This window comes from Hermetia illucens, chromosome 4, assembly GCF_905115235.1.
Source record: "Hermetia illucens chromosome 4, iHerIll2.2.curated.20191125, whole genome shotgun sequence".
Lineage (NCBI taxonomy): Eukaryota > Metazoa > Arthropoda > Insecta > Diptera > Stratiomyidae > Hermetia > Hermetia illucens.
In genome coordinates, this window is record NC_051852.1 from 29,867,092 (window position 1) to 29,886,464 (window position 19,373).

The following is a 19,373-nucleotide window of genomic DNA, read 5'->3' on the forward strand; positions in this document are numbered from 1 at the left end:
TTTCCATCGTAATTTGGACCATTAGATAAAGTATGCAGCTTAAACCTATAGAGATAATACGACACTTTCCATGCGCCGTGGGAAACTTGCCAACCAATCCCCGGTGGTAGGGTTCAGCCACTGTATCCACTGGCCCCTTTTCGGGCACTTCGTCGCTGTTGTCAGGTATTAATAGATCTCTTCCTTTTTTAATTTTCGTTCGAGATTAAAGAGAGATCACATTACATATGTTCACTATTTTGTGATGCCTGTCTGCTACATCACTTTAGACGGCCCTGAACACAGAACACACCCTTTATGTTACCTTTTTGTAAACTGCACTGAGTTTATGAAGTCTTCCCTATGCTGCGACTGCGTAAAGTAGGGTAGAGCTCATCACCTTGGCTATAAATAGCTTACATGTATGCGACGATGCTGGTATTTTCGATATCTTCTCTGCCACAGCTATACTCGTGGCGGATGACTTCCCGCGAGCATACCGCAGCTGTTGCTTAAAGCTAAGTTTAGCATCGACCATCGTTCCCAAATATTTTCCAATCGCAAGTGCCAGTTTAACGCTCTCTAACCAAGCCTTAACAGCACCGATTGTTTTACATAAGTATATCTTGGCATTCACGAAATCTTCGTAACCAGTATTAACGTCGATATAATCCACCAATGAGCTTTATTCAGGAACTAGTAATAAAACTGGTACAGATCACCGTGGAACACCTCAGAGACAACATACACCTCCGGTTTATAATCGGTTTCACATCAGAGTCTTCTACAAACTAGCTGTTGATAATACGTAGCTACAAATACCAACTGTTGCTGGGGACTTCCGCATAAGGGCCCAATCAGTTCTTCATTTTACTGTAGATTTTTAGGGGCATTTTCAGTAAGAGAGTAGGACAAGTGACGTACCGAATTGGATGGCTGGAGGTATCCCAATAACAATTCTATAGGCGCCTTCCTATGGATATACGTCCTACTCTGTACAAAGCTCCTTAAAACATTCTTTATTGTTTCGCTAGACAGCCAACTTGAGGTGTCTGAAGGGTTCCTTATAGGAGTACTCTTTGCCCCTTGATTGGCTATACCTACTGCTTTATGAGCCGCTTCTCTGGCTTGATGGTAAGTCGATCGCCAGTTTGCTATTCCATCTAACAGTTCAAACTGACTTACATTCAAAACACGAAGTTACCGTTGCTTGTATTATCAGGAATACTGCAGGGCAGGAGAGGAACAAAAGCAGAATTTTTAGGTGAATCACTGCGTTTAATAAGTCATAGTTGGTTTATTGGATGGTTTTTTTTGCTAGATGAGCTTATTTGCAGAATTCAAACAGTTCCATCCTCTTCGTGTCCTAACCTACTTGTTTACTAAATTCAGGCGACAATCAGGAAAACTACAATATTAGTGAAAGTCAACAAATTCTTGATAACAAAATAGATTTTTAATTCAAACCGACTATCGATTTCCATAAAAATCCAAAATAATAATGAATAAATAATTTGTACAAAATAAGTGCCTTTACAAATTAAGTTACCTTGTCTCTCATTTATAAAATAATTCTACACCTTAAGTGTTATATTACGACATGATTATAAAAAAATGTTGCAAGGAAAAGCAATTTTCAAAGATTAATAGACCACAATTTGTGCCTGTCCTCAGTGTCTCTCACTCCTCCTCCAATCATTCAGCAATAACCAACGTCCGAACTGATTCTTTCGTCTTTCGCGCGGGTGCACATTATTCCTATCTGTACAGCGTTTTGTATTTTACTTTATTCAATTGTTAATAATATTATCAACGTTACTTTTTATTCGTATCTCTTTTTTTCACAAACTATTGTCAATAATTCATAGTTCAGATTTCTTATTTACTTAATTGCCAATGGGGTAGCACTTATCAATGATATCATTTCCACTTCATTCTGCATGTATGCGTATATATTATGATAATTCATTAAATACTAAAACTTCATGATTTTAAAATAATTAAAATTAAAGAACAAGCGTTATTAGGGCTAAAATATAAAATATCTCTTACGAGGGATTAAACAACTCCGTTAAGCCGACACTTTGCCCGTTGTTCGTCAGAATGTCAGTCGCCCGCTGCAGGTTTCGAGATGGCAAGTTCATTGGAGGTAAGTTAGCTATTTCAATCTCTTGGCGGAATAGTTGGTTCATGCTGCAACCAATTAGCTGCAATTGGAGGTTTTTCGTATGAAATTATCTACTTTAAACCGTTTTCTACGATCGAAATATAAACGATACAGAAAATAAACATAAAGTGCATATTGAGTACGAACAAGGAGAGAAAGATGGTATACCTGCGCCGTGATTTTTTTAAATAGATCTTTCTTCGCCTTGTCGATCTTGTTTCCTTTCGTTTGGCCCAGCGCAATCTTCTCGTCTAGTTGCTGCAAGTCGGCCAAGTTGATGCTGGGGATCTGTTGCATTACGGCGATAATTGTGGGGAATTTCGGGCGTGTAATTTCATAGACCTGTACACCGAGAGTTATCAGACTTGCCTGAAAAATGGACGAACGTTTTTAGTTGTTAGAAAATCCTGTTCTGCCACTTTTGGAAGTAAAATATTGCTTTTTAAATGAATGATTGAAGATTACTATATGTTTAAGAGTGGAGACGTGAACTAGTATCCACAATAGAGTATAAGAACTGCTGAACTAACACCAAAAAGTTCTGCTACCATATCCTGTCTCCGTCTGCAAGCCGTGACTACTTGGAACTTTCTCTTAGCGAAAACTGTACACAGAGAAGGATGAGAAAGCGAGCCTCCTGCGCCTAAAAACCGAACTGTGCCAACAGGTTCTCGAAGTTATGGGTTGAATCGGGCTGACAACCATACACAACTGCTGTTGCGAAATCATGGGAGGAGCCTCAGACTGGATTGACTATATAACGACGGACTGGGGGAGAAACAATTTGCGCATTTTTTCATGGAACGTGTGCGATTTGTACAGACCACAAGCTGCATAACAGCTAGCCAATATCCTGATCCATTAAAGGTTGATGGCAATGCGTTACGATAGATTCGTTTGACAGGGACCGGCTCCCAGGAGAGGAGCCACTACACCATTTATTATAGCGACTGTCCAGTAAACCATCTTTTCAGTGCACGTTTCCTAGTCACCCGAAAAATGAAATCTCCTGTTACTGTGCTTGTAAGGAACATTTTGAAAACGTCCCTACAGAGGAGATCGATCGGAGGCAGTGGAACAGATCATCGAAGCCTTGGAGATTTTAACAGCCAAGAGGGATGGAGCCCGTTTTCAGGCGATATATCGGCTGTCATAGCAATGTCGCACGGGAAGGGTGAAACAAAATATAAGTCTCTATAGGCGGGACCACTCTCAAATAAATAATATATATGTATATGGTTGCCTTTCACCCCTTGGTGGAGTATAGCGCGTCAACCACGGCTTCCCGAGACGCTCGGAATCCCTCTCTCAACATGATCTTAGTGTTGAGATAACTGCATTGCCAGATTGTAGACATGGCAGGGAGCACGCAGATACCCCTTCAATCGTCACACTCAAAACGGATGCCCTTTTTTGGAATCTTAACGACCATCCCCTTCTTCCACTCTCTGGGAAATGTCTCGGATTTCCAAGGTTTCCGTACGAATGGAAGCAGCAGATCTGCAGTACCTGCAGGTGCAGCGATAAATAACTCTGCGGGGGATAGTCAAGTCCAAAGACTTTACTCCATTTGAGTTCATTGATGTCCGAAATGTTTTCTCTTCTATTTGGAGGAACGGTCCGTATCCGGTGACTAACCATTTCATCCACAAAAGAAGGAACCTCACCGGATGTAATACGGTTAAGGCCTTTGGTGAAGTATTCTTTCTACCTGTTCAGTTGTTCATCATTGTGTAAGAGAAGTTGACCGATAACGTGCTTCACAGGACCATCGAAAGATGGTTTTCGTGATGCGGTACACAGTTCTGAAATCATTAAGATCTGCGGCATTTTCCGCTTCTTTGATCAGCCCAATAGCAAATTTTCTTTTGTGACGCGGTACATTACGCTACACTACTTCTCGGGATTTCGCTCGGCACCGGAGTTCGATCGCGTTACATCGCATCACTCGCAGTAGTCAGTAGAATCTTCGACCCCTTTTGTTCATCGATCTGCTTCCACGACTCTGCAGTCAGCCACATCTTATGACGCCTTTTCGGAACGTGGCCGACGACTTGTAAAGCATCCGAAAAAAGAGCATTTTGATGGCGGTCCAATGCTCATCGATATTCTCAGGCGCGTTACTCAGCAGATCTGCCGTTCGATCAGCAAGATAGCTCTTCCACTGTCGAGCGACAGCTGGGTGGTACAAGCGATCGATGTTGAACTTAAGAGGTCGCTCCCCAACCCTGCAAGATTTAGCCAACGTAAGCGATGGTGATCCCTTTCAAGGCGGATATCAGCGCGTCTCTTGTTACGCATATCTAGAAGACAACTCCTAAATCTACTGATGTCGCGAAATAGTCGATCTGATTACTACGGTGTCGATCAGTTGAAATCTAACTGACCTTATGGCAGGCTCTGTTCTCGAACAGTGTACCAACGATGACGAGGCGGTGGAAGTTGCAGCGATTCACGAACCTCTCACCATTACCGTTAGAGTCGCCAAGACCGTGCTTCCCCACCACATGTCCAAGCAAAGTATTGTCAGATCCTACCTTGGCATTCAGATCACCTATCACCTTTATGAAGCTTCCCCTGAACCGCGTTTAATTGGTCATAGAAAGCATCCTTCTCCGCTACAACGGAAGTCTCCGTAACCTGGACCCAAGTCGAGAAGTTAGAAGTCTCTCAGAAACCGGCTCCTAGGTACTCCCCAGAGTCCTGCCATCTTATTTCGCTTAGGCCCAAAATGTCGTATATATCGCTGGAATTCCCGCTCAAGTTGGAGAAAGCGAGCATTCTGAGGACCCTCGCTCCTCGAATAGGGAGAAGCGTACGCACATTCCAGAAACCAATCACAGTCCGTTTTCGATAGCTGAAGGTCGTTGCCGTGAGGTCAGTCCTTATTCGGGGTGTTCTTGACATTTTGGTAGCAGTAGAGTTTCAAAATTTGTAGGTTGCTAACCAACAAATGTCTATCCCTTTTAGTCCTTTTACGACAAGCAAGGAAGGCTTTGAGTATATTCTTAAGCCCCAACTCACAAGGACACCCCAATCTCTCAGCCTTGATGAGTATTAAAGCATATAAGGGAGCCAGTATAGACTTGGATCACTTTCTAATTAACATAATAGAGGTTCGAGCACCATGCCAATGAGACCACCTCCGATCAAATACTAAAGCGATCCACAAGAAAGTTCTTCGTAGCTCCCATAAGGCGAAATGAACCATCAACAAATGACTTTCACAACTATTTTGTAAAAAAGTCGATCGAATGATCGGTTTGACGGTGATTATAAGTTAGCAAAGAAATGGAAGAATGCTGCATACGGCGCAAAGCGGCAATCTCAAAGAACGCGAGCACGTGCAGAGATTTAACAACTCCATCGAGGAGAAAAACAATTTCATAGATAGAAAAAGGAAGCTTCACGAGCATCCGCACAAGTCAGAGTGATGAAACCATATACTCCTCGATGTTTATAATTTCAAGGCGATTTTCGACGATATAAGCATATTGGAGCCATATCTATGCTGGCGTAATGGGGACAATAAAGCGAAATGTACAAACTGCCCTCATCCAGATCAAGTAAGTCGCGCGAGACACTACGCTGTACCTTAATGAAGGCATTACAAAATACATGGTGGCAACGTCAGCACAAAAAATGAAGACAACAATATTAAAAGGCATTGGTCAACTGGAAACACTGAAGATAAGAAAGTAATTATATAACAAGAAAGTACAACTTTAGAACCGTTGATAATTTTTCCTACCTAGGGTCGAAGATAACAACCGATAACAACTGGGACGACGAAATCTGCGCAAGGTTGTTAGGAGCCAACAGAACTTATTTTAGTTTACAAAAACTGTTCAAAAGGTCTCACCATTGGGTCAAAGCTTCTATTGTACAAGACCAGGTATTCTTTGGAGACTTCGGTTCGCAGAGAAGGCTCCTGTGCAGATTTATTGACCCTATACAGAAGGATATGCGTTCCCATAGTTTATATAACGATGAGATTTATGAGTGATACCACAACCGTTTGGCTGTGGATAAAATCCGGCTCATTAGCCTGTGGTGAGCCGGGCTAAAAATAATCCACTGTTCTGCGATACGTGTTTTTGCGTCGATCTAATGGTCGGCGACTTTGTGATAGTGGATTACATGGTACAGCCGGTGTGAGCTATCCATTGCTACATTCGCCTTCTAATCAATACATTTACCCCACCGGCACCTAGTTCGTAAAGCGCATTTTTGGAGGTGGCCCAAACTTCATCAATATTCTTCGGCGAACTGTTTAAGATGCCTGCCGTCCGGTCTGCAAGAACGATTGCCAGGTTTCGAAAGTCAATCGTTTAGAGGGTCGAATCTTCTCACTCATGCGAGTGGAGAACGATATGAAAGACCTCGCTCGAGGCCGATGTTAGCGCCTGTCTTATTTCACTCATCCAGAGAACCACTCCTAAATTTATTTGCAATAATGAGGCGTTGGAAGCGACAGAGAGGTAAATATCATGTTCCCCCTTTGCATGTTCGAACAACCTGTTTCGCTCTGTCATCTTTAGTTATCCTCCCCTGGGCTGCAGACAATTCCTCATAGAAAAGGAAGTCTATGTTGGTATATAACACTAGAAGGGAGGTAGGAAGCAGACTTTACCTGATTTGATTCGTGTTGGCCATGAATTTGTAGAGCCCGCAAAACCGACGCCATGGTATTAGTTGCCAACCACTCTGTAAGCAATTGCTCTGCTGTTAGGAAGCGAATAATTGGACCCGCTAGCTGCACCGCCTTCAGACTCGATTGTCCATCGTTCCAGAATATTGAGCTGAGATTATAATAATAAATTGAGCACACAACTTAATGCATCATGAAATTATGCATACTCACTGTAAAATAGTCAATACAATTGGATGGCACGTTGCTTGATTTCTCAACAGCTTCCCTCCCAAATCACTTATCACTTCGGACGCCATTGCCGATTGAGTCGCACGAGTCATCGATTGAACCATTCCATCCATCGATTGGTCTTCGAAATCCATCGTAGCATCAGATGCATTGCCCACCAAATGATCATTCATCGTAATTGATCCTCCCACTAAGGCGACTTTCAATACATCCAAATATTCACGAGTTAATGTTCTGTTGAGCATATCGTCCAACACTTCTTGAGTATCATCCTCTTCGTTAAGTTTGCCTGCAGCATACAGAGCTGTGATGTATTCCCACCGAGCTTTCAGTCGATGAAGCACTACAATTTGAAACAATTCTTAATAAAATTAACATCCTCTTTGAAATGGAACATTTTCACTTACTAATTGGAGCTAAATGTGCAAACACAGGAACTAAAACTTGCTCATAAAATGCAGAAGGACATGAGTATACGAATGGTTTGAGAAAAACTCGAATAATACTCCGCAAACGATAGTCGGGAACATGCTCGAGACTCGAGAAGCTGCTACCGATCAAATCACTCACCAAAGTAGGCCACTGGTACAGATCTCTCCCCAACGACGGACCTGATGCTCCCATCATATGATAACAACCATCAAAAATCAGGGTCAGAAATTGTTGCATTTTATCCAGCGCCGTTGGAACTTTCTTAATAGTCGGATCCATTGGATCTGTTAGCACGGGCGACACTCCCATCAGTACTTTCTTCTCATGCTCCAACATCGCATGCACGTTCTTGTAGCCTTCCGAGAGCATCGCTAACGCTTCCACACTGAAAAGTTCATTAAGTACTCGCAATAGCGCGAAAATATTTGGCAAAAGTGGGAGAACGTGGGGGGTGGCGGGATTTCGATAGACTGGATTGTACGACTCCGTTCTTCCAACTACAAAGCCTCCGCGAGATGCACGATCTGGGTCATCAGGCCACGAGCACCGTTTCACAACACCCAACACAATATGTAGAGCGTCGATGATTTTTCCTCTATTCGGAGCACACGGGTCGCTTTCCAATGGCATAATAGGAGCCTTGTTTAACCCAATGTAATTGATGAAATCTGGAGGTGATCGGAATATTGGCGCCAATTCCGTCCACTGCGATTGTGCACTGTCAATAATTTCCTTAACAAAGCTCGTTTGTCGAATATAATCACAGAAATGATTCGAAATTAGCAAGAGAGCCTCCTGCAAAGTCACTGCCTCCATTTTAGTAATCTGTTGAGATTGAATCAGGTTCTTGACAGTCACATGAATTTGGTCGAAAACGGGAAGCAACAGCAGAGGATACTTATGACCGAGCTTGACCATCAAAGATGCTGCATGTCGTCGTAAGTTTTTCACGGCCTTAGATCGAGGACTTTTCGATTCACTGTTTTCAGTAAACACCAATGAAGCGAAGATTTTGCTTAAGACTCGCATAAGTGTAGCTGCGGTCATTGCTGCATTGTTTCCAGCCGGAATTTGGCACGATGACATACTTAGAAAGACGAATAAAGCCGAAATGCATGAAAGGATCACGGAAAGAACTAGCGGATCGGATGTTTCGATTTTGATGCATTCTTCCAATAAACGGATGCCAGCCGTTACTGATGGTCGCTCCGAAACCATGAGAATGCGACTCAAAACGCCATCTAGAACGGCAACTAGAGCTTCCCACTCCATATACACAGGATCATGAATGCTACATCTGAAAATAAACCACGAAATTTGTGTTACCGCATGCTTCGAATTTTTCAAAACCTACACTTACGTTGTATATGTTTCGGAATGTGCCTTGGACAGTCTTAAGTTGAGCCAATTTTCGCAATATGCAAACGTCACTAGGGGAACTATTAAAGTGGCTTGTCTAAATATCTCTAAGAAATCAGTCCGACAGCGGTGGAAGAATATCGTGAACTCCTCTTCACTGTCATAGTCTATACTTATGTAAGATTCCGTATCCATTCCTATTGTCACTGGGCGAGAAGTGGGATAAGGTATCTGTAACCGAGGACCATACACTTTAAAAGAACTCAAAGGCTTGCTTACATATTTGAACTTTTACCTTTATCACTTTTGGTCCGATTGATTGGATCACTTTCGGAATATATTCTAAGAACAGTGCGTCCCTGGAGATGTGCTCATGTTTCAGTAACATGTTCCAAATCAGTGCAGCACCGTGGGATAATGTTAAACTGGGATGTCTAGTCAAGATATAGACAGCTTCTAAATATTTAGTAAAATGAACTGGGCGTCCGATTGTGCCTTCCTCCTTTCCCCACAGCGCCGTCAATTGTTGACTCAAGCCGTTCAGAACTGGTAGGATCTTCTTTAAAAATGCATAATTATGTTCGATGCTCACGGCTCCCGTTGGTACCATAACAACAGCACGATAAATATACTCAATTGGCTCTTCGCCGAACAGATATAACAACGGTTTTCGATCTTTAACTTGACCCTTACGATTCACAATTTGCGACAGGCATTCGGCCGCGGCATTTTGAAATGCAATATCGTTGAGGAGAATGCATAGAATTTGTAGGAGTTTCCCTTCGCCACGCATGATATGCGTTATGGAAACCCATTCAACGAAACCTGTTAGCGTTAAAAGGACAACTTGAACAACACGACTGTGAGCACGGGCTTTTTGTAGGTTTCCAATTGTTGTCGTGCTTCGGAAACCGTTCACATGCATTTCGATTAGGCGTAGGAAGAAGTCGAAGATTTCGTCCATTTTCAGAGTAAGCGCTTGATAGATGTCTTTACGACGTTGATTCGATTCGATTGTCTTTGGGATTTCAACTGATTATTATCTAAAATTTTAACAGAGGAAAGTGCAATCTTACCTGCAATAACGCAACATCCTCAACTAAACGAAGAAAGATCAGCAAAACCAACTCGGTTTGAGCTTCACCCCTAGCGCAAGCGTCCGACAGTTCCGCTAATAATGTAGTCCATTGTTGTGGCCATTCGCGCTTGATCATCTCAACTATGATACGCGAAAGAGCATCCTTCAACGGCGCCAAACTTATGTCTTCAGCTGGACCGACACCAGTTAGTAACAATTGCATCGAGCTCTCCTGTGAAACATTTATAGTGCAACAAACTGTGTGTTAGCATTTTCTTAAGCGCCAAATTACCTTAATGAAAATTTTCTCTTGATGTGATATTGTGTTCCATTTGAATTTCACCGTATGCTCCATCAGTTGAAGACCGAAATGTTTAACGCTGGTGCTGAATTGATGACCGCTTGCGAGAAAGAGACCAGCTTGCGCGCAAAGCGGCGATGCGTCCTTGAAGCTATGGTCAACAAAAAATGTGAATTAAATAGTAACTTCTTACGTATAATTTAGATTAAACAATAAATACCTCTCACAAGCTTCGTAAGCTTCCTTTCGGGCTTCTGGCGATGTAGTGGGATTCATAATGAGTTCTACAGCCCTCGCCAGTTCACTGGCTAAAGCTGGTACCGTAGGATTTGGCTCCATTGGTACACAATATTCGACACAGTAGAAATTATACTCTGAAATGATAATGGGGACGAAAGTTTCATTATTATGGCTGAACAAAATGTGGGAGATGTGAGAATTGATAACGCTCATGGCAAGCGATTTGAAAGAAATGACGCCAAATTGTTTCGGGACTATAAACGAAGTAGACCAAATGAAAAATTGTATCAAGTTAGAAGAAACCCGTATTTTCAGTAACAACAGGAGGTTCGCGGTCGAGAAATACTGAAACAGCAGTGGCCGCCTGTGTGTGTTGCGAGTTGAATGCTAAACCAGGTGAAAAACAGCTACAGTTGCAAAACAAGAACTTTTCATGCTGACGTGGGTGACAAAAAATTATCTTTGGTTCCTCTTAAGGAGTAGACTCGTAAAAAGCCGCCTTTTTGGCCCTCCACGCATACTATTACCTTAAAGAGTCGGATCGCAGAATATGGGTAAAAGTTGAGGCAAATTGAGATTTTAGGGAAGGATCTGCGTGAGTTAAGGAATCTGGAAGAAGTGCGACTTGTTTTTAGAGACATGACGACCCGAAGTTTAGAGGCCACTTAGGCACTAGCAAGACTTTTGCTGGAGTGAGTAGGTTCTTTAGGTGGAGTGGTATGAAAAAAAATTTTCAGCAGTATGGGGTCACGAAGAACAAGAACCATTCCATTCCATTAGATAGCAATCTTTTTGTGTTGGACGATTTGGCGAGGTTTTTAGCTTTAGCCTAATCAGGAAGCTAGCACAGTGGCTAAAAGTTGTTTAGTGATGTAATTAGTCGCTACTCTTTACAACGAGTCATTGCGACAGATTAAAGGGCGAACTTCATAGGCGAGATTTTCACATCTTTGTGCAAACCTTGAAAATGAAAAATTTCCAAATGATGACATATCATTCGCAGTTTAATACTGAAGCAATTGACCCTAGTGAACTATTGGAAATATTTCGTGGATGATGCCTTTCGGGTCTGTGGCTAGCAGCTGAGGAAGGTAAAAGACTGCAGAAAGGGCGATAAGATAACTTGCAGTCTCTAGAGTCGCCCAGCGACCGCAAACGGTCGAATCCAGATGTACCTTCAATATCCAGCGTAAGTAAAAACCGTTAGTGTACCGGCAAAATGGACTATACTCCCAACACTTTTGCCAAGAAGTCGGCTAAAAAAATTACCTATTCCAAAGTCTCTTCTGTTGGCGAGTCCGCCATCCAAAGGGTGAAGGTAATGCGAGTGGAGATGAATGTGCACGGCGTCGGGTATTAACGACATTGGAGGCGATAGTTCTACGCATAGTATCCAATAATGTTATACGGAGACCAACGGAGACCATCATTCTTTAGATTGAATTAGTTTTGTAAGGAAAATCATTCTTCTTCGAATACCGAAAGATTTCCATTGACTGCTAAATGGGGCATAGTGTATTAACCACGCGTGCGCGTTATCTTTGGCGATTTGAGGAAATGTGCTTCAACTTCTCGCTCTGTGCTTCTGGGGCCTTGTATATTCCATTGGATACGAATGGAGTTGTTGGCCCTTCTTAATGTGTGATTTATCCGAAGCACGAAGGTTTGGAGGTTTCAAGTAACAGCAGTGGTCACTTTTGCATATGAAGAACATAAAGTCAGTGCTGAGATAGTTGCATTTCCAGATGGTGGACAAAACAGAGAAGACGGAACGCGTTTTTAATGCTCCGGTTGGCAGAAACAACGCTGTACTCACTATTGATTGCCGGCCGTGATGCAGTAGGCGAATGTTCCAAAGGCCCAATCAGGACGATTAGACCCGAGTCTGCGCGGGGACTCATTTCAAGTGACAATACCTTACCAGGGGAAAGGGTGGTACCATGGAACCGGGATAGACCCTAAATCCACATGTCTCGGGAGAATTCCTGTATAATGGGCGTTCAGCTCGGTTATAGCGGTTGGCCCCCGGGTGGGAGTTTCATGGTTCAAATCTTCAGGCCTCGGCGTGGTGTTACGTTTCAACGTGGGTGCCGTACTCTTTAGTTCGCTAGAGATTGAGGTAGATCTTGTATCCACCAGTATGAATAAACTGAGTCATGCACTCAGTATAGAAACGTTATGCTTGTTTCAGCGGGACTGATTGTTGTCACAAAATCGATTCGTGGCTTAAGAAGACCGTAGGGTTAAGTCAAGTTGATAGGTACTCATGTAAGATCCCAAAGACGTAACTGCTCACAAACGAAAATTGGAGAAGTGTGATGACCAATCATCAGTGTAGTTTACATGTTTGAGGAAAGATGTCGCAGTCAATTGAAACCCTACACGTCTACCTTACAAGGCAGTGTGGAAAACGTTCTCGATAATAAGAAGAACGAATATCGTTTACAGGGTACAACCCTGGCAGGCTGGAAATCGACTGAAAACCCTCTGACGTTTTATCTCGATGCTCCGTGCTGAGCATTGCAGATACACTCCCTGTTAGCGCTATCAAACGTTTTTTTTTTAAATTAATGAAAATTAGATGAAGCAGAGTTCTAAGCCTTGAAAATTGCTCCAAAATAGATGGTAGATGAGAATCTAGACCGGAAACCCGCTCAGGAGTAGTAACTCCAGCGGAAAACGGGCACGGAATTTCATTGTGCACCTTTCGAATAGGTAAGTGGTGTTTTGGTGTGTCGATGTCGCCTAGATAGTTTTCTTGTGTTTCTGCATTATATCCTGGGAGGAAACGGATGCATCAGAAAGATTGATCTTGAATGCATTTATTTATTTCCTTCTCACTTCTTAGGAGAGCAAACATGGATCTATTTCCGAGAATGCTGCGCGTGTTTGCGTCCACCAAGCTTCTCGTGGAGGAATTTTGAAGTATCATTTGTTTAGTGATTCCATTAAGATTCATTACCATTAATCCGAAATGAATCTTTAAGGAAGCTTTGACTTTGGTTCTCGCTGGCATGTGAGAAGTCATAAACAACTGGGGAATGTTTTTTGTTATGACAGATGCTGCCCCGTACTCATAACCACGTGGGTGCACAGCATCATATGCCGGGCATGCAAAGCACTAACGCCAGCTCTTATGCGCGAATTTTGGGTTATGCAACTCCGGCCGCAGTCGAACGTGTGCACGTCTACTCCGTGTCCCTGAAATTTCTAAGAATATACAGGGAGTTGAATCTCCTATGTATAGTGTTCGTGCTCTGCGGGGAGACCGTCAAGGCTAGTGCCTTTACTCCGTTTTAGCGCCTTGATGGCCGAGATGATTTCAATTCGGAGGAGTAGTCCTATCCGCATACAATGACTAGTCATTTCATCCACAAAAGCTGAAACTTCATCGGATAGCATCCAGTTAAGAAGCGCGTTAAAAGAGTTCCTTCCACCCCTTCAGCCACCAATTATCGTGGCTGAGGAACCAACAATTAACTCCCTCACAAGACCATCGAAACATGTACCATCACATTTTGAAATCATTGTTAGCTGCGGCAGGTTCTTCCCTGGGTAGCACAATTCCTTTTTGTCATGTCGCATACTACGTTTAACTCCCCGGGTTTTCGCACGATATCGGAGCTCGAGTGCGTCACGTTCGACGTCGCTCGCCGCGATCAATAGACCCTTCAACTTCTTCCGTTATCGATCCGCTTCCACGATTCCGCAATCAGCCAGATCTTATGACAGCCCTTCGGGACGTTGCGGCGACCTGCGTAGTTTCCGAGAAAAGAACTTTTTCAAAATGTTCATCAATATTCTCAGGCAGTTAGTGTTGTCGGGAGCGGAAAAATTATGATATCAAAAATGTGACAAAAAGATACTAAATGCTACTTTCATATAAAGTTACAAAAAATTCGTATTTGCACTTAGAAATATTAATCCAACAGATCTCGTTTTCGTGCCATGGCTCTGCCTTATCTCCTTTTTCTACCATAGATATTGCCCTTATAGACTTCCTGGGCTAGATCATCCTCGCCCATACAGATCAGGTGACCTGCCCACCGCAACCTGTTGGGCCGGATTTTATCCACAACTAGACGATCATAGTGTCGCTTACAGATTTTATCGTTATAGAGGCTACGGAATCATCCACCCTCTTGTATGGGGCCAAGCATTTTTCGGAGGATCCTTCTCTCGAACGCGACTAAGAGTTCGCAATTTTTGTTGCTAAGAACCCAAGTCTCCGAAGAATACATGAGGACTGGCAAAGTTATTGTCTTACACAAAAAGAACTTGAGACCATTTTTTTTAAGCTGAAATAGGCTCTCTCTTGCATTAACATCTGCATCGTGGATCACTCTTTCCAGGGCTAGGTGAAAAAGGACGCATGATGGGGCATACCCTTGTTTTAGACCGTTGTTGATGTGGAATGGTCTCGAGAGTGATCCTGCTGCTTTTGTCTGGCCTCGATCAGACAGACATTGGTCAGGGTAAGCCTAGTCAGTCTTATCAATATCGTCGGGATACCGAACATTGACCTGGAGTACAAGCAAATCCTACAAATGTTAATCCAGGCTAAGGTTTGCCGATAGAGGAAGCACATACAGTAACCATTCTCGTGCCAACAATGAAGTGTCCTTGGGGTTGTTGTCCTGTTGGAAGACAAAGGATTATTCTATGTCTAAGGTGGCATTTTGTAACAAATTAATTCTAGTCAATAAATACCGATCTGTTCACTCTTGTCTTTTGAAGCCCCAATTTAATTGATTCCCCCCACCATGCTTGGCGGTTGCATGTATGTTGCGAGTTTTAAGCTCTTTATTGGCTTATATACAGAATTCAAACAGCTTGTATTTACTGTGGCAAGATCATAGAATTGGATACCAGAAATTTATGATTTTAATAGTGTGCAAACGTGGATCCTTTTCAATTATATTGGAAATCAACGTTGGCGCCTAGCACTGTATAATTTTGTTGTTCCGTAATTCTGCAGTAACAATTCGACACTGGATTCGGGCCTACTACCACTTGGCTTTCCAGAGTACAGAGGACCACTCTCCCCACCATTTTACTTCGCTTAGGTCCAGAATAATAATAATAATAATCGTAGGCGCAACAATCCATATTGGATCGGGGCCTTGAAGTGTCTTAGAGCACTTCCTTCAAGACCGTAACGGTACACTACAGTACACTGTAGGAGGCAATGTGGTCAGCATTCCGCTCGCCCGAGATTATTACCCTGATTTGACTTAGGTACTCATTCACAGCTGAGTCGACTGGTATCCGACGACAAATCACGATACAAATCCTACTGCCACCAGTGAGATTTGAACCGCGACCTTCCGTATGATAGCCTTGTGCTCTTAATCACTCAACTATACGAATATTCATGAAACCTGCTGTTATCGGCGTTGAAAACATAAGCGAACGGCTATGCACTCTGCGCTTGTGAGGCAAGTTTAGAAATATAAGCCTCATTAACGTTCACGCCCCTACAGAGGAGACTGCAGAATCGAACAAGGATACCTTCTACGAAGCAGTAGAACGAACCCCGTCCCAGATATGATATCAAAATCATACTTGGGGATTTTAACACCCAAGTAGGAACGGAGCCCGTATTCAGGCGATAAGTTGGCTCTCATAGTTTACATCAAAACACCAACACTACAAAATAACGGAGTACGGATTATTCAATTCAGTGTCACACGAATTGGTTGTTGGAAGTATTTGGTTTGCACGGAAAGCGATCCACAAACAAACGTCGGCCTCTCCAGACGGAACCTGTCTCAACCAAATTGACTACGTGCTGATCGAACGCCACCTCTCAGCCTGGATGAATGTCAGAACTTATAGGGAGGTCAACATAGACTCGAATCACTATCTCGTTGGCATGGTGATCCGAGCTCGAATAACAACATCACCGAGAATCCCCTCCGACAACCAGGTGAGAGTTAACACTGAAGCCATCCACAACACCTATAAGAGTGAAATGGATGCCGCAATAACCGCAGTCAACAGAGATCGTGGAGATGAAGCATCAACAAAACATCTTCATAATCACCTGAAGAACGTTATCATGGATACGGCCACAAACATACTTGGCCCCAGCCGCAAAAGCAGGCGGAACGGCTGGTTTGACGATGAATGTATGCTAGCAACGGAACGGAAGAATGCTGCATACCGGGAAATGCTGCATTCTCAAAGAACGCGGCGAGCGGAGAAGCGACTTCACAGACGGAAAAAGGAAGCCTGGGAGAATCAACAGATCTGTGAACTCGAAAGTATAGGGAACAACCGCACCAGGCGCGCAAGTTTTATCAACAAGTCAGCAGGATGAAGCCACACCTCGATGCTCATCCTGCCGAGACAAAGGGCGAAATCTGATTTCCGCCAGAATGGGCATATTGGAGCGATGGGTTGAGTACTATGATGAACTTCTGAACAACTAGTAGGTCTCACGTTGCAGATCCTGCCAACAAGACAACGGACAAATATTTCCACCACCAAGTATAGGAGAAACAGTCGTGCAAAATCATAAGTCGTCAAGAGCCGATGGAATTACAGCCGAATTGGTTAAACATGGAGGCGACCAATTACACCAAGTGGTTCATAAACTGCCTGAAGACTGGCAAAGAGGCATTATCTGTCTCATACATAAAAAGGGAAATATCACACAGTGCAGCAATTATAGAGGTACCACGTTCCTAAGTACCATTTATAAGATATTCTCCGCTATATAGCCAGGTCGGATAGCCCCATACGCCCAGAACATTATTGGCCCATATCAAAGAGGCTTCACTCCAGGCAAATCAGCAACAGATCAGTTTTTCTCTCTGCGGCAAGCGATGGAAAAACTGTTGGAATATGGACATCAGTTGCACCATCTTTTTATCGACTTTAAAGCCACCTATGATAGCATAGCCAGGGCAAAACTGTACATGACGATGAGAGAATTCGGTATCTCGATGAAATTGATAAGACTAACTAGGCTGACCCTGACCAATGTGCGAGGCCAGATAAAAGCAGCAGGATCACTCTCAAGACCATTCGACATTAACAACGATCTACGAAAGGGGATGCCCTATTATGCGTCCTCTTTAACCTGGCCCTCAAGAAAGTGATCCGTGATGCTGAGGTAAATGCGAGGGATACGATCCTCTTTAAGTCCACCCAACTACTGGCCTATGCTGACGATATCGGGAAGAACGACTCGAGATTGATAATTTCTCCTATCTAGGATCGCAAATCACAACCGATAACAGCATGCCAGGCAGCTTTTAAGGATATCCGCGTGGCAAAACTGGGGTGTCTGGAGTTCGTTATTAACGCAGGCCTAAACCGGATACCGGTTGTTGCGCCGTTGATGAAGGAAATCTAATCCCAGCACATGGGTTTGTGTGATGCAGTTGCTCTTCTCCAGGGAACCGCGTCCAGCGCATCTGACTTGAAAATGCATCGATGTATCAATTATGTTCTTCCATTTCTCCCCAAGGATCAGAAAATGGCTTCGTTGATCCCCGACTTGCTCAAGAACAATGGTTGCAGAATTTCGCCATCCTTGTCTCGTTTCTTATTACTTTGTTTGGAAGGAGGAGTCGGCACAGCCAGAACAGGTAAGATTGGAAAGAAATAGTAGATGATGAAAGTTAGCAACTACCATTTCAAATTGGGAAAGTTTAAGGGGAAAAGGGATGCTTTTGCAGTCATTAGAAGGATTCAGCAGCCTGAAAAATAACTGACAATGACATATTGAGAAGGGGTGAAATGTGCTGATGCAAGTTTCGAGAGCGAAGAGTAATGCAATCTCCGCCAAACATGACGCAAATTCGTATTTGGTATTTCAGTAAAAAATTTGTTTTTTTAAACGAATGAAGAGAGAATAGTAGTTGAAGGATTGCTCTTAGATTTGGTAAGATGATAACGTTTCTAAGGAGTGCATCAATTTGTGCATTCAAATGCCGTACATGCTTCAATTGTTACCTCAGAGCCACTAAACTTAAGAACTAGAAGTGGCCTTAGAGCCACCACGCATTGCTCTCCCTTTGCTAACACAAAATTGCCAATTTCAATGCCAAAAAGTGTCCGCATCTAACCCCAAAACGTGCTCCAACTGCCGCGAATACCTCCAGCCAGAACCCAGCACGCTCGCGTCACTGTCGAACCATCTTCCAATTAGCATATGGCCCCATCATGCTGCAAATATTTCGCACAAAGTAAACACCGATTGGCAAAAATCCACGGAAAACTCCTATCCAAACTTCATATTTGACAGCCACTTGTACACGCATTGCACACACGTTTTTGCAATTTTCACTACTTACATTCGACTTCCTAACGTTTCTCTCGCGACCTCCTCAATGCTCACATTTAGCTTAATTCTTCTGGTCAATTTTCACCGTAATAGTTCCACAGAAAGTGAATTTTATCTGAATTTTCTGTAAAGATTGACATCAGCGACCAAATTGCACTCGCGACAAAAATGTCAATTTGCCGAACACAACATTTTCCTAACCATAAAAAAAAAATATTCTTTTGTATCTTTCAAGGGGGCGGGAGGCTGATGATACAGCGGTTGTGTGCTAAAAAGTTTTGAAGGGAGAAAAGGGCGCGAAACGTTGTGGATGGCGCTTTGGTGGTGGAGGGTTGTTAAGATTGCGATTTTAGCAGATATACGGCAGCGATTTTTAAAATTTTATACTCAAGAAGCGAGGGGATAACAGTGGAAGTAAAAATGGAACGAAATGTTGACTTGACAATGGACGTTATACCAGTTGGAAATGAAATATTATTCATGGTGTGATTTTTGTGCTTTCACTCCTTAATTTCCATCTGAATCACGGAAGAAATGAGTGAAAGTATTTGATGAGAATAACGAGAAGTCATTGCTTTATTAATTTTAAGGAAAACTGCGTAGCTCAGGATTCCATCAGGAAACCAGTAGATTTGTGTC

The 19,373-nt window shown here is 43.0% G+C and overlaps 1 protein-coding gene across 2 annotated transcripts; it reads right to left on the reverse strand.

Annotated features, from left to right (window-relative positions):
• Positions 1 to 1,413: 1,413 nt before the first annotated feature.
• LOC119654955 (exportin-5) lies at positions 1,414 to 19,035 on the reverse strand. 2 transcript variants are annotated; one of them, XM_038060612.1, is made up of 12 exons: positions 18,745 to 19,035; positions 10,419 to 10,572; positions 10,190 to 10,349; positions 9,896 to 10,129; positions 9,115 to 9,837; positions 8,821 to 9,050; positions 7,436 to 8,757; positions 7,011 to 7,371; positions 6,780 to 6,948; positions 2,315 to 2,515; positions 2,032 to 2,186; positions 1,414 to 1,915 (listed from the first exon to the last, which is right to left on the reverse strand). In XM_038060612.1, exons 2-12 carry the CDS (start codon positions 10,535 to 10,537, stop codon positions 1,900 to 1,902), a joined length of 3,690 nt encoding a protein of 1,229 aa, XP_037916540.1. In that variant the 5' UTR covers positions 10,538 to 10,572; positions 18,745 to 19,035; the 3' UTR covers positions 1,414 to 1,899. The 2 variants fall into 2 exon arrangements, with proteins under 2 accessions (XP_037916540.1, XP_037916541.1); XM_038060613.1 differs by having other exon boundaries at positions 1,414 to 2,234.
• Positions 19,036 to 19,373: the final 338 nt, after the last annotated feature.